This window comes from Genypterus blacodes, unplaced genomic scaffold (assembly GCF_046128005.1).
Source record: "Genypterus blacodes isolate CSIRO-AG114 ecotype Tasmania unplaced genomic scaffold, CSIRO-AGI_Gbla_v1 ptg000007l_1, whole genome shotgun sequence".
In the NCBI taxonomy this organism is placed as follows: Eukaryota; Metazoa; Chordata; class Actinopteri; order Ophidiiformes; family Ophidiidae; genus Genypterus; species Genypterus blacodes.
The window spans coordinates 1,337,597-1,352,917 of NW_027466821.1; the positions used below are offsets into that span (position 1 = coordinate 1,337,597).

General features: G+C 43.8%; 1 protein-coding gene across 5 annotated transcripts in view; it reads left to right on the forward strand.

Annotated features, from left to right (window-relative positions):
• osbpl8 (oxysterol binding protein-like 8) overlaps window positions 1-15,120 on the forward strand; it is a 50,479-nt gene extending 35,359 nt beyond the window's left edge. For 4 of the 5 annotated variants that reach the window (XM_076151016.1, XM_076151048.1, XM_076151040.1 and 1 more), the window contains 20 exons: window positions 2,032-2,105; window positions 3,139-3,219; window positions 3,687-3,788; window positions 3,901-4,104; window positions 5,173-5,257; window positions 5,349-5,514; window positions 5,633-5,858; window positions 6,513-6,697; window positions 6,823-6,904; window positions 6,998-7,096; window positions 7,179-7,275; window positions 7,625-7,723; window positions 7,837-7,934; window positions 8,916-9,005; window positions 9,115-9,251; window positions 9,406-9,591; window positions 9,702-9,855; window positions 11,148-11,250; window positions 11,468-11,573; window positions 11,658-15,120. In XM_076151016.1, the coding sequence (XP_076007131.1) occupies window positions 2,032-2,105; window positions 3,139-3,219; window positions 3,687-3,788; window positions 3,901-4,104; window positions 5,173-5,257; window positions 5,349-5,514; window positions 5,633-5,858; window positions 6,513-6,697; window positions 6,823-6,904; window positions 6,998-7,096; window positions 7,179-7,275; window positions 7,625-7,723; window positions 7,837-7,934; window positions 8,916-9,005; window positions 9,115-9,251; window positions 9,406-9,591; window positions 9,702-9,855; window positions 11,148-11,250; window positions 11,468-11,573; window positions 11,658-11,787 (2,504 nt within the window). In that variant the 3' untranslated portion in view covers window positions 11,788-15,120. The remainder of the gene's footprint in view (window positions 1-2,031; window positions 2,106-3,138; window positions 3,220-3,686; window positions 3,789-3,900; window positions 4,105-5,172; window positions 5,258-5,348; window positions 5,515-5,632; window positions 5,859-6,512; window positions 6,698-6,822; window positions 6,905-6,997; window positions 7,097-7,178; window positions 7,276-7,624; window positions 7,724-7,836; window positions 7,935-8,915; window positions 9,006-9,114; window positions 9,252-9,405; window positions 9,592-9,701; window positions 9,856-11,147; window positions 11,251-11,467; window positions 11,574-11,657) is intronic. The other variant, XM_076151032.1, reaches the window with a different exon arrangement.
• The last annotated feature ends 201 nt before the right edge of the window (window positions 15,121-15,321 follow it).

Below are 15,321 nucleotides of genomic sequence, written 5' to 3' on the forward strand. Positions count from 1 at the left end.
CTGGCAAAGGAGGTAGTTCAAAATACACAACTTCTTGGGCTATAAAGTAAAAAGTTACTTCATGTGTTAACAAAGGAAACTGAGGCTGGAGAGGTCGGGTCACCATATCTCTGCCTAAAATGAGCAAAATCTAGTGGGAGTAAGACAATTCCTGTTCAGATAGTTTTACAATGTTCCTGTTTTGAAGGAACCGTCTTCATAATTTCCACAAATACCATTTCTTCGCTTGAGTGGGAGGATGTGTCCTTTTTTGGATGATACTGTAGATCACGTTGAGCCGTGTGTTTACTGGTGTTACTGCTGTAGCTAAGGACTGATAGGGGAAATTAGATATACTAGTTGAGCTGAAGCCTTTGTATGGCTAATGAGGATCTGGAAATTGCTGCTTCTGTATATTTGGTTAGTTATCGTAGATGCATTCATGTTGGGGTCAGCGTGACTTGGCATAACGCTTGTTAGAACATTTCATTCGAGGATAACCCAAGTGAACATGGGCCTCTGATAAACAAGAGGATGTCAAAGATTTAGTATCTGAGGGATTCCTCTCTGCCAAGGTTGTATTGTCAAACTAGGAAACGTAGCTCGATTCAATTTAAACATGAATTCCACAATATAAACACAGCTGTTAGATGTTGATCCTGTTTGTGTATTGTACACACATACTGTATATCATTGTCTCTATCATATATTACTCTTTGTCATGCCAGAGTGCTGTTGCCATGGAAAGCTTTCCACAATAGAAACCGATGATGCAACATGCCCCTTAAATTTGATGTTTCTGTCGGAGTAGCAGGGCTGTCAGATTTTCCCTATTTGTTGCTCCCAGGTCACCTGTTGCCATGGCACCCTTCACATCTCCTACCAGATATAGCGACATGATTAAAAGGTGTATTGCTTTTGAGCATGGTAGCTCGTCGTCGTGAAGACTTGCCTGTCAAATAGGAGCAGATGGTCCGGCTGCACGTGTTATGTGTCATTTAAATTAGTTCTATTAGACTCGGAAATTCTTACATAATTAGATTTTTCTCTCTGTGGTGAATGGAACCTTCATCCATTGCAATGTACCCATGCTGTTGGTTTGAATGAGCTGAATGGAAGTCGTGTTCTGTGCGGTTTCTATTTCACTTTACACATAAGGTCAGATGTTTTAAGATCACATTGCTGGAGTCATTCAACATTGGGATGGTTCAGCAGATAAAAATGTATCTTATTTCTTATTTTCATGGATCAATGGCCACGCATAGACATGATATGCTAGGATCTATCCAGCAGAGCTTCAGTTAAAAAAAACATTTTTATGCAATTCTTTTTCTTCTGAATAATAATCTCCCTTGGTTCCTTTGTTCACATGATTGAGGTCTGATTGCTTATGAAGAGTGAAGAACTATAAAAATAAAGTATATGCGCGGTCTCAGCCCCCATATTGAGATTACCAGTGTCAATACTCATCTCAAGATCATTTTCAGCATTGTGTGGTTTTACATTCAGACAAATCCACATTTCCTTCTCCGAGCAGCTCCAGCGGGGCGATCGGGATGAAGTGATTTACAAATTTACTATTTGTTTCCTGTCTGCCTTCCACATTTTCCAGTAAAACAAGGAAGCCCACCCGTCTGATGTTGATTCAAAAGTAGCACCTGTATTTTTCACAAGCTTGTTTCCCCAACTCCACGCTGTGCTTGCAATCTCTTTGAGAAGTATCATGCTACTGTGACAGCATGTAAACAAATTCTAGTTGGTGTCAAGTCTTGTATCTGCTTTCAGTCACATTCCATATCCAGCAGCCATTCACAGCTGATGGGGAGGTAGATGACACAAGAAAGAATCGGTAGAGGACCAAACTATAAAGTACAGGGGATAAACTTACTTCAGCCACATATGCAGACAAAGACTTTTTTAAGAAGAGTCATTGATGGTTGGTTAGAGGGTTTTGTAGTCGAGTCTTGTGGATGTCTAAATACAAATGTGAATTCACACACTTGAGGTCATTGAGTGAGCATGTCCTTGTGCTGATAGGTGTTTTTGTTTCAGGCTTTGAGAGGGCGAAGGAAGATCTCTTGCCACTGCCTTTAAAGGAGGACTCACATTCCATTTCCAAGAGCAAGGTAAGAAATCGATGTCTTTATTGATGAAATGAATGTGTGTGTTGTAATGAGGCCAGCGAGTATGGGAATTACTGCACATCCCACATTCCCTGCTATGCCTCAGGCACCAGATAGCCCACATTCAGCCATCAACCCTTTATCAACTAAACTCCAGTCTCTGTCCCAAGTGTAGTGTGTGGAATAGGCTCTTTTGGATGATCTGTCAGTCTGCATTCCATATGTTCACATCTGTGTTTGAATCCTACATCTTTGTTACGATTTGGTCATCAGAACAGTTATCTCAATCCATTGATAGGCCCCAGTATATCCTTGACACATTTTCCATCCCTCATCAAACGCCTTGCAAAATGGCAGGACAATTTGAGCGTTTGCTTGAATGCTGACCTGTTTTCAAGGCTCTGTGAGTCAGCAGAGCTTTTCCAAAACCATGGCAAGGGTTTTATAAATCCTTCAATTAATCTTTTAATTCAGCCGTACAGGACATCTTCCATCTCTGATATGCACTAAAAGCCGAGGGCTACAAGCAGCATTGTACCCTGGCCTTGTTTCCATCATTCCACACAGGAATTGATGAGCTCAGCCAAAGGAAACACTATGTGGTACTTAATGGTAGTGCCCATTATCATGCACCCTCAAGCTGTCCCAATTTCTGCCTGTGGGTGTTTGAAGCCTTTATGATCGCCACATATCCTGCCTGTCCTTCCACTTTAAATCTCTCCAGCTGGCTTGAGGAGAGCATTGCTTTTGTAATAAATGCTGTCGTTGTCCAATGCATGTTATAGCCTCTAGGCTTCTTTCAATAATGAAATAAGGAGAAATATATTTTAGCCAAATATAAACTTGGCAAGTAGGCTGCACACAACTAAAAACACACGTTCTCTTGGGAAAATTAGGCCAGTATGAAGAGACATTTTGTACGAGTTGTGCTTTTCCTAAACAGGATCAATATCATTGATCTGGAGAAACATCCTGATACTTGAGGTTCTAAAATGAAGGTAGAATAAGCATTTTGTTGTTATTTCTCTCTTTACAGTCCGAAACAAAGCTGTACAATGGCTCAGACAAGGATGTATCTGCGTCTGGAGGAAAGCTCACAAAGAAGGAGTCCCTCAAGGTACGTGGGCAGAGTTAATCAGTTTAAGCCCTTTGTGTCTGGAAACGTCTCCAGGCGAGCGTAATGAGCCTTACAAACGGACAATGCTGTTAACTTTACACTGGAGTCTAACTTGCACTGCCCCCTCCTTTTTGTTCCTGGATGTGAGGTTAATGTTGTGGGAAGAAATCAAATGGGTTTTTACTACTTTTTCTCCCCGACAAACATGTATTGGTATGGGTTTCAGCTTTCACCTCCCATAGTAGTTTCAAGAAATCCTGTCCTCACACTATAAATGATACTACAGTGAGGAAAATGCACTTATCAGGGTGGCATTCGAACACATAGAGGACATTTGGGAGCGTGGCTAGATTTTTATCACTGCTTCATCATTTGAAGTGGAAAAGATATTTAGCGAGAAAACAAGTGCATCATATCATCTGTGTGGGTTGATATTTTACGTCTTTCTCTTTCTATGCTCCCCATAGGTGCAGAAGAAAAACTACAGAGAAGAAAAGAAGAGGGCCACCAAAGAACTGCTCAGCACCATCACTGATCCCTCTGTTATCGTCATGGCCGACTGGCTAAAGGTGGGGCGTCCATCCTGCCACCATCAGATCTCCTCTCTGCTGTTGTGTATTTGTACATTGCAAACTATAATATCTCACATTTCTCTGTTTTGTATGCGCGTGATCACCCCAGATCCGTGGCACTCTGAAGAGCTGGACCAAGCTGTGGTGCGTGCTGAAACCGGGCGTCCTGCTCATCTACAAAACACACAAGAACGGCCAGTGGGTGGGCACGGTGTTGCTTAACGCCTGTGAGCTCATCGAGAGGCCCTCGAAGAAGGACGGCTTCTGCTTCAAGCTCTTCCACCCGCTGGAGCAGTCAATCTGGGCCGTCAAGGTCAGAATATGAAATAACGAATGAAGAAAAATTGCAGAGAATAAATGGAGAAGTAATCCACAGTGGAGGTCGCCTGTAAGATGAGTTGACATGGTGACAGTGCTGATGGTGATGCTAAATACGTTTTGTTCAGCCAATTGGGATCTGAGAGACACCAACCCTCGAGAAAGAAAATAATTCTAGTGCTTTGTTATGAAGACCTTTTGGTTGGAGTATTAATTTCATGCTGCTGCAGTGGCCTCTTTTCCTCTTACACACTTACACTGAACAAAAAACAGATAATCAGGGGAAGTGAGGCTTCTATTAAAAGGAAATCCTTTATCCCCTACAATAAAACACGACTGCAGAAACAGATGTGGATATTCAGTGCATAATTAAGAGCTCGGTATTGTTTAATGTCAGACAAAGAAGATTATAGAGCCAGACAGTCATTTTCATATTTGGCAGTACACATTTTCCATTTGTTCTTGTTGGCTCGGCTGCGTTGAGTCGTCCACTTCAGGCGTTGTTTTGGTTTTCATCACTGACCTCCCATCTCAAGCGTTTTCCCTTTGTTTCCAGTATGAAAAGGTTGGAATCACAATTAGAAAACCTGCATGTTAGATTCCAGTGTTTCCGGCCTCTCTGTCACCCACTTCACAGTTGAAATAAACACTTCACTCTCTCAGATTCTGTGCCCTCTCATTGCTCTTTTGCGGGATGAGGCCCTCCATTTAGGTTCCCTCTGTCTGCACATGCAAATGATTCAAACTGAAAAGGGGAGGAAACAACTACAAATGACAAAGACACAACAACAGAGTGTGTTAATCAAAATTGAAATAATGAAACACAAAACCTCAAGCAAATATATAACATGTTGATATTGATCCATTCAGTGCAATTTTTCATCCCGGGCTTTTCTCTGAAATAACAAACTGTCCATGGATGTGTAGAACAATACATACAACATAGCTTTAAATCACAACTCTGCCACCAGCAATGACGTTGCCGCAAAACACCGACCTAAATCTTGCTCGCTGAATGAGGCATAAGTTACACTCTATTTCTTCTCCCTATTGTTGTCACCAGGGTCCCAAAGGAGAAACAGTGGGCTCTATCACTCAGCCACTACCCAGCAGCCACCTCATCTTCCGTGCCGCTTCTGAGTCTGATGGTAAGAGGGGACAAAAGCATTATTATTTGATGTTATGGCTGATGCCATTCAAAGAGAAGTTTTACATGATGGATCGAAATCTGCTTCCCAGGCCGGTGCTGGATGGATGCCTTAGAGCTGGCTCTGAAGTGCTCCAGCCTGCTGAAAAGGACCATGATCCGGGAAGGGAAGGAAGACATGAACACCATATCCACAGGTGGCGAACACTCCATTAACTTCTACAGCCTTCTCCGAGCCCACAACATCCATGGCTTCCAGTGAGTAGAAAATAGAAAACGTGCTACAACGAGATTGTTCCCACTCAAGGTCTCAATCTACCTGCGGGTTAAAAACAAATCCATAGTTACATTGAGCGCTCTCGTATCCAAATTCAAGATTCAGTGACAGCGACCAGTTGAAAGACCCGGACCTGTACTCAGACAAATCTGACCGGGAAGGCGAGCAAGACCATGAAGAGTCAGACCCGGAATGCCTGGAAAAGAGCGAGGAGAGTGACAGCGACACGTCGGAGCGCCAGGACGACTCATACGTGGATCTGGACCCCAATGAGCACGTGCGGGAAACCCTGTATCTGGAGCAGTCACACGAGGAGTTGGGAGAGGTAGGGAGTCACACGCATTCTATTCATACATGGCTTTATATAGGTTTAGTTTGACAGAATATGTCAGAATATCAGAAAATGAGATGCTTGATGATTTTGGAGCAATTTCTCCCAGCTCATAGAGACAGCCATCTTCATCCTTCAGTCCAAGCACAACCTCTAAAACCAAAGCCAGCTAATGGGTTTTTTGATGGATTCAGTTCATAACATGAAAGAAATGAGCATGCCCCTCTGCTGCTATTAATGACGCTGTAATATGGACAGGCTTTGATTGCATTCTCTGTGTGGGCGTGTACGCGAGAGGCCTGCTGCCGGTGTGATGAGGAGTGCGAAAGTGCTAATGGGCATTACCATGCTGATGAAATCTGGGTTGGACAGCTTACTAATTAAACACCTACTGAAGCGGAATCTTGAGTTTCAATCGTTGGGAATAAATTAAAAACTTGTTGTCTCTAAAGAGAGTGTATATAAACCTAATGTGTCATGCCTGTATTGTAATAATCCCTGTATATATCACTTCTTCTGCAAATGGAAGATATTCTACAGTATACTGAGAGCTTTGCAGTGAACGTTGGCCTTACATCGCTAATATCTTTCTCTCTCTCTCTCTCTCTCTCTCTCTCTCTCTCTCTCTCTCTCTCTCTCTCTCTCTAGGCTGGCGAGGCTTGCCAGACGGAGACGGTGTCAGAAGAGAATAAATCTCTGATCTGGACTCTGCTGAAACAGGTCCGACCCGGCATGGATCTGTCCAAGGTGGTCCTGCCCACCTTCATCCTAGAACCAAGGTCTTTTCTGGACAAACTCTCAGACTACTACTACCACGCAGACTTCCTGTCAGAGTAAGCCCCCCCCGCCCTCCTATTTACGTTTTAGGTCCTCCTATTTACGTTTGAGGTGGTGTTTACACTTGTTAATGTACATAGGAGCAGCAGTTTTCAGTTTGAATTGTCTGTTGTATTCTCAGGGCTGCAGTCGAGGAGAATGCCTTTAACCGGATGAAGAAAGTGGTGAAGTGGTACATATCCGGATTTTACAAAAAGCCACAGGTCGGTAGGCTTAACATTTCCATGAAACCGCAGCTTTCCTCCCGTTAAATAATATTGTGTTAAAATGATGTCATGTTGCTTTTTAAACCACAGGGGCTGAAGAAGCCTTACAACCCCATCATAGGCGAGACGTTCCGCTGCATGTGGCTCCACCAAGAGACCAACAGCAAAACGTTCTACATTGCTGAGCAGGTGAGACCAGGTTTACAGACAAGGCGGTGATCAGCCTTGGAGCCCTGTTCTGTGTGAGTCAGCTGGTCCGTGTTCTCCTCAGGTATCCCATCATCCTCCAGTGTCGGCCTTCTATGTCAGCAACAGGAAGGACGGATTCTGCATCAGTGGCAGCATCCTTGCGAAGTCCAAGTTCTATGGTATACACAAACACACCAGAATCGTACAGTCTACCACATTACCAATGACAGGTGATCTTCCTTGTTGTGGATCCAGACGAAAGACGAAAAAACAGGTGTTCATGTGTTTTGAAGGTTGAAGCAAAGATTGTCAATCTGGCAATGTAACGTGGGTGATTATTCACAGGTCTGGCAGCAGTCTGAGGAAATCTGCCTCAGGACTTTTGCAACAGATTGATTTTTGTTTTGGAGCAATCAGCGAAGTGTTCTATGCCAGAGCGCATGGAATCACCTACGCACAAATCATTTCTCACACTCCCCGAAACAGATAAAGTAAAGGCAGTAATAACTCAAGAATATTTAATTTCAGGAAACTCCCTATCCGCCATACTAGACGGGGAGGCTCGGCTCACTTTCCTCAACCGAGGAGAGGACTACGTGATGAACATGCCCTACGCCCACTGTAAAGGTCAGAGTGCATCCTGTTCTGCCTGTGAAGACGTCTGACCCCTGACTTCTGACCCAATATGATTTACCAGCATTGATTTAAGTTTCTCTTGTTGTTGTTTTTTCATCGTGCAGGCATCGTGTATGGCACCATGACCCTGGAGCTGGGCGGTCAGATTACAGTCATGTGTGAAAAGACGGGCTACAGTGCTCAGCTGGAGTTCAAACTGAAGGTACCACCCCGGTGTCTCGTTTAAGAACAGTAGATATTGGGTAGATCCAGTCACTTCAGTCCGTGGTTTAATGAAAAAAAACACTTCAAGATATCTTGATTGATTCAATTCTCATAAGGCTTTTGTGTACACCTCATTTTCCCCACGCCACCACCAACCCCCCCATTCCACTCCTTATCCCATGACAAACATTGTACCCTCCATACCCGCCCTCCATCGCCATCAACTGCATTATTCTGTCATCGTCTAGCGACAGGTACATGATTAGGCATTTTCAATTATATGACCTCTTACCCGAAAGTTAAAGCCGAACGTGTACGAAAACGCTTTGAATCTGCTAACTTGAATTCACAAGGGACAGTTTTCTCTATTTAGGTCAATGAAGCAGGTGAATACATTCATGAGTCTTTGTGTGTCGGGCCAATGTTCAATTCAAACAAGGCAACGCTAATTATGTGTTAAAATCACTGCGTTTGGAAACTGCAGTTAATGCCATATGTTCCATTATTTGTTTTCCTCTGCTCCTCCTGCCCAGTTTCTTTTGTTTTTGGAAGGTCTTTCTTGTGGAGAACGTGGGATGTCAAGCTGTCATAATGAGAAACTTGCAAACAAACACATCTCCTTTTAGAATATAATAGGGACAAAGTGACGAGAAATACAAATGAATGCAGATATACTGAAGTATAACAAATCACAGGTGCTCTTTTCCCATCGTCATCATGCGTCACTTTACAGACAAGGAACAAGTAAATTATATAAGTTTCTCTCCTTCCCTTCCTGGCTTTAACTCCCTAACTCTACCTTTTTCCCACCTCTCTCTATTTTCCTCCTCCCTTCTCTGGTATTTCTATTCTTGTTCTCATCTTTCCTTTCCGATGCCTCCTCTTCTTTTTCTTTCCCTCCCTGCCTCCGTCCATGCTTTGCCTCCCTGTCCTTCTCCCCTTTCCTTCTCCCCTCTCCTCCTCTTTCTCCCTCCTCTAGCCATTCCTGGGCAGCAGCGACTGTGTCAATCAGATCTCCGGAAAGATCAAGCTGGGAAAGGAGGTGCTGGCTACACTAGAAGGACACTGGGTACGGCAGATTTGTCTTTTCTTCGCAAATCTAACCTCGCAAAATCTTTGAACTATAAACCCAAAGCTTCGCTCTAGCCGTAACTTCACCTTCTACACTTTCCCCACAGGACAGCGAGGTCTTCATCAATGACAAGAAGACGGGGGCTGTGGACACTTTTTGGAACCCGACGCCGGACCTGAGGCAGAACCGACTGACCCGCTGCACCGTCCCGTCGGAGGAGCAAAGCGAATTTGAATCAGAAAGGTTCACCTTATTATTCACCATATTTCCCTCTTAACAACGTGCACGTTATCTTGCGTGTTGTGAGCCAACCATCCTGTTTTCTGCTCCATCATGTTACTTTAAGTTCAAACTACATAATTGAAGCAGATTCTGTGCTTTGATTGGACTTGGTCAGGCTGTGGCAGCACGTGACCCGAGCCATCAACAACAAGGACCAGACAGAGGCCACCAACGAGAAGTTCATTCTGGAGGAGGCCCAGCGGAAGTCGGCCCGAGAGCGCAAGGCGAAATGCGAGGACTGGGTGCCAGGATTGTTTGAGCAAGACCCCATCACTGGAGAGTGGCATTATAGATATGCTGAGTGAGTGACGCTTCTGCTGCTTAGGGTTCTTGACATTGGGCATTCTTGCTCTCAAATTCTCATATCTCTTGTCCATTCTTTGTCTCTGTCTTTCTGTCCTCTGTCCTCAGCACAAGACCGTGGGATCCGTTAAACGACCTCATCCAGTTTGAGAAAGACGGCTGTATCCAGACCAAAGTCCGGCACCGCACCCCTATGGTACGTTCAGGCAGCCTTATTAGTCTGAGTAACCAGGGGCCGCGCAGGGACAATTGCAAGTGCCAGGTAGGCCTGCCCGCTCGAGAATGGGTCAAGCATCTCATCGCCTCAGCCATCTTCCATGCTTGCACGACGCACCTTCTTCATTGTCTCCTGCTTTGTTGTTGACGTCGCTGTGCTGCCGCAGCTGTCTCCCCACCTCTGCTCTCTTTTTCTCTCTCTCTCTCTCTCTCTCTCTCTCTCTCTCTCTCTCTCTCTCTCTCTCTCTCTCTCTCTCTCTCTCTCTCTCTCTCTCTCTCTCTCTCTCTCTCTCTCTCTCTCTCTCTCTCTCTCTCTCTCTCTCTCTCTCTCTCTCTCTCTCTCTCTCTCTCTCTCTCTCTCTCTCTTCTCTCTCTCTCTCTCTCTCTCTCTCTCTCTCTCTCTCTCTCTCTCTCTCTCTCTCTCTCCACTCTCTGATTCCTCATTCTTTCTATATTTTTAATCTCACTTGCCCCGGTAGCGACTGTTCTCTTTGTATGGGAGGCAGGCCTTTGGCGTATTTTTCTCCCCATACAAAGGCTGTAAGGGAGAACAGTATGTACCAGGGTGGGATGGGAGGAGGAATTAACCTGCATCTGATCCAGTCTGAACACATCAACAAACAAACCACAGCAATCACTGCCTGTCCGCCTGCGTCTGTTTTTACTCTGCTGCTGATCGTTTAAGTGAAATTTGTGTTTGTGTCTGATGTAAAATCAATGTCACACACTGGCTCTCTCCCTCACTAGTTGCCCATTATGCTGTTCAACACTCATAGCTCGTCGTAGCATCCAAATTCTAAAACCCCCCCTTTCCTTTTTATCCACTGTCTGGCTTTTAATTAACCAGAAACTTGCTTATCTACTGCTTAACTGAAAGAGCACGTTGACAAACATTCTGAATGAACCGTAATTAAATGTGGTTAATCTCCTTCCTTAGTATCTTTAAGTCTGTTCAGCAAACACCTTGGGTCAAAATCCTTCCATAAAATAAATCACTAACAAGAAAAGGTTAAGTGAAATTCAGATGCAGGGTTATGTGTTCTGTGTTATATGCATGTTTTCACTTTCACATGTTGCTAACTGATGCACGAGCATGCCATCATGTACTGTGCCTATTGCCGAGATGCATGCATGTGTATGTGGAGTGTGTGTGGGTGAAGCAAACATCAGCATGCATCACAGCAACTATTAGTTGCGCTGATTTAAGTGCATTTTTAAGTTGTTTTAAAAAAAGAAAAAAAAAATCATCAAATTTTAATTGTTGGTGCGTGAAGCCTATTTGTTAACTTTTTTCTGTACGCGCGTCTGTGTGTGCATGTATGTGTGTGTTTTGATTAGGTAACGGTGCCAAAGAGGAAACACAAGAGCGACAAGCCGAAGAGCCCAGAGAGTGGCTGCTCCTCACCTGAACCCGACCACCAAGACTCCTCAGGCAGTGAACGTCAGTCTCTCTCTCACACACACACACACACACACACACACACACACACACACACACACACACACACACACACACACACACACACACACACACACATGTTTTTTGGTATCTTTATCGAAATAATGACATGTATGATATGTAAACACCTGATAACTGTGTGTGTCTCCTTCTCCTTTGTGCTGTGTTAACATAGAGCCTCTTACGCGTTGTGTTACAGGACACAAAAGCAAACACAACAGCCGTTTGAGGAAAAAGGGAACCGACCTCAGTGAACTTCAAAGTGCCATTGAATCTATAAAGCAGACGCAGGACGACATTAACAGGTGACACAACATGTGATAGCATGACGGGCTGATCTATGTGTACTGTGGCGGTTACACGTAAGGCCTTCATGTTTGTATTTGCAGGAGCATCAGCGTGCTGCGAAGCCGGACAGGAGGCCAGACGGAGGGAAGCTCTTTCCTCCAGCAGCGTGATTACGCCATTATCATCTTCCTCATCCTCCTTCAGGTCCTAATCAACTTTGTCTTCAAGTAGCAGCCATAACACACATACACAAACACACACAGAGACTCTCTAAACTATCGGTGTTACGGGGAGGAGGTACAGACTTGAACTTTCACCTCTCCTAGTATGTAATTACAGTCCAACACTGCCCCCTACAGGCTTATAACCACATGTCCATCAGACCAGACACCTTTCCTCTGAAATCAAAGACTTTAAAAACTGTTATTTATTGTAAAAGTGTTCCTGCCAGTCTGTTAACAAACTCTGAGAGACCTGCGGATTTCAAAAACAGAAAGAATGGATGGTCAGCGGCAGTCAGAGGAAGAGTTTGCTGTCAGGAAGACTCGACTGCCACCTCTGGAGGTTGATTATTTACCTCCACGAAAGAGGCAAAGCCTGCCGCCACTTTTTGAGCCGATGGACTGAAACAACTGTCGATTCACATTTCACCTCAAACTACAGGGAACATTTTAACACGCTTAAATACTTTATGAGATATTACCTTTAATTTTAATGTTGTTTTTTTTTCCATTGTTTTGCTTCTTTGCTTGGCGTGTCTTTTGTGCGTTAGAGGTCTGCCTGCGCTTTTAAAAGAAAGGAGGCGATGGGAGAGTAAAGGAAAAACGCAGTGGTCCAATTTTACGTGACTTTTTATTTTTTTATGATCAGACACTTTAAGAACGGCTCGAAAAGTGAACGAGGAAGACGAAAATGATACATGTGATATTGACAAAAGGAACAGGAGCTATAAATCCTGCTGTATTATACGACTCTGCCTTTTGCATTCACAGTGAGTGTGTGAGCATCCGGTGTAATAGCCTCATTGTCTAGGTCGTATGTACACACACAGTATGGGTAAATTTGTAGCGTTACACATTTCATCAAAAAGGCTCACACACACTGGAAACAACTTGTCGGACATGAAATCGACCTTGAGGACCAAAGTGGGTTTTTGTGATGTTTCTTGAGTTACCATTACACTTTTTATTAGTCAGATAAAGACCAAGATTAGATTAAATTCAGTAGTCCATAAACTGCCTTTTAAGAGCAAGATAAAGTATAGTTAGTCCACTCCAACATAAAGAACTCCAGCAAAACATTGACACTCCCTGTAGAATTTGACGGCTGCAGATTCTACACATCTAAACCGAGGCATCACACATCGTCTCCGGTGCTTTTGCGCACCAGGATGTTCCCGCCAGACTTAGACTAGACACCTTAATACAATATTAGAGGGGGAAGATGGCAGAAGAGAAGACTTCTTTTTCTAATTGCTACTACCACGAATGTAAACCATTCCAGAACATTGTATGTACAAGTACAAACCAGCCAAACCCAAGTGTGTAGAGGAGGAGTCGGTTCCGTTCACTGTGTAAATACCAAACAGGAATAACTTGTTACTTGTGAGTAGCACATGGCGTGTGAACACAAAGTTCCCGTAATACAGACACTCCTGCACAAACCAGTCTCTTTCGCACTGTGCTTCACGACTCGCATGAACACAAAGATCAAAACCTAGTCGGTACACACTCGACCTCTACTCTTGGATTCGACCCAGAACTTAAACGTTTTAGAACCTTGAGGTGTCACTGTGATTCAGTGGATGGTACTTGCAGATCCTTATACCCTCCTCATTCCTTAAGTTAATGTTGGTGTTTAACTCACAGCTAAACACCTACAACACACAGATATTTTGGGGTGGCACATAGTAGAATACCCCACGCTCCGGCTATTTACTATTAAAGTGAATAGACTGACCTCTTTAGTTGGATCCATCTATTTTCTGATTGTCATAAACCTCTTTGTCTCGTCTGCGTTTACACATCTGGTTGCCTCCGCCGTCATCTGACTGTTTAGTTCACAGGTTCAAACACAGGTTCAAAGAGACTGGTAAGCATAAGTTGTAAGCCAGCTGCGCCCCCCACCACCACCACCACCCCCCACCCCCACGTTACCCGGCTGGCCCGTGTTCATCTGTGTGTATATTTTTGTGTATTCTCATTGCCTCCATTTCTCGTGTTTATCAAGAGAATCCAGATGTTAGAATGTGCAGAAAATAAAGTCAATACCAGTGCCTTGTGGAGTGGGCTGGGGGGAGGGGGGGGGGGTTAAAGTAGGTGATAGGAGTGGAGGGCAGGGATGTGGCCAGTGTGGGCGCCCTTCTCTTAAACTCAACTACTGGAAGGAACATCTGGAAAGGATGTTTAATGCTGAGATCCACAACATTCATGAGCAGGGTGAAAGCATTTTTCCAGTGTATAATCAGTGTGCACAGTGATGCTGCAGCAAGGGAAAAGAAAAGGTTAATCAATGTGTTATTTCCCCAAAGTTTCCCCAGCATTGTAAAGATTGCAAAATGGACCCTAAATGAATAATTGTCCTCATTGTAATCTGTATAATGTGGATAGTGTTGCGCAATATGTGAAAGGTAGAGAACACTGCCATGAAAATTAAGTCACCCGTTTAAAATGAACCACAATGTGGTTTATTACAAAGGAGAATGTAATGATACAAACTGTGTAAAAACAACACAAATAGTAAAAGGTGAAAGATATCCAGCACCAAGTGCCCAGAAAAAAGGCTTCTCATTGGATTTAGTGATTGGAGACTGAGAGGATGATCTGAAGATCATCTAGCTTTACATTTTATTCATTTGGTTTCTTTGCTGCCAATTGATAAGATTTGAAAATAGAAGATGAAGTTGTAGTGTAATGTGTCACCAGGCTGTAGTTGCTGTGTTGTGTGTGTGTTGGGGTGGACGTGCCATACAAAGCCTTAGTGAAGCCTCCAGCTCTGGGTCCACACCTCCACACCCCGCCCGTATCTCTCCCCCCCCCCCCCCCCAAAAAAAAAAAAGTATCGCCATAGTAACACACCTGTAGGTTTCCGGATGCCGATTCAGGGGAAAGGAGACTCTTTCCTCCAGTTGTCTTCCTTCCCTTCTGTGTTTCTCTCGCACACACTCCAAATCCAGAGGGAAACACACCCGTGTGTGTGTTGCTCTCTGTGACATAATGCATTGTATTTATTCCTCTTTTCTATGGGGTTCATGTTTGTCACGTTTGTTCTGCTTGTAGCATCGTTTGTCTTCTCTCTTTGTTATTCAGTGTTGATTTCAATCACTCAACTTGATTTTATTCAATTTTTTGTCATACACAGCCACTGTATTCAACTTGTGCTCACTGCCCCCCTGAATCTCCTATACACACACACACGCGTGCACACACACACACACACACACACACACACAAACACACGTCTAGCCTTTTCCTACTGGACCATTATTTCCATGGCAACTGTAACTACCTGGAAGTTTATGGTCACATGTAACATAACACAGAATAAAGCAAATTACTTCCCGTGGCCTTTTGTCTGTTTTTGAGTTGAACAAGCACAAAACCAATCCACATTTCTTATTTATCCTATAGGTAAATGAGGTGAGAGGTGACTGGTGAGAAGTATTAATGTGAAGAAAGACATAACGTATTATAATTTAGCATATTTTGACAGTGCAGAGGTAGAAAACGAAGATCAAATTCTAGCCCTGCTCAAATAAAAGTCTAA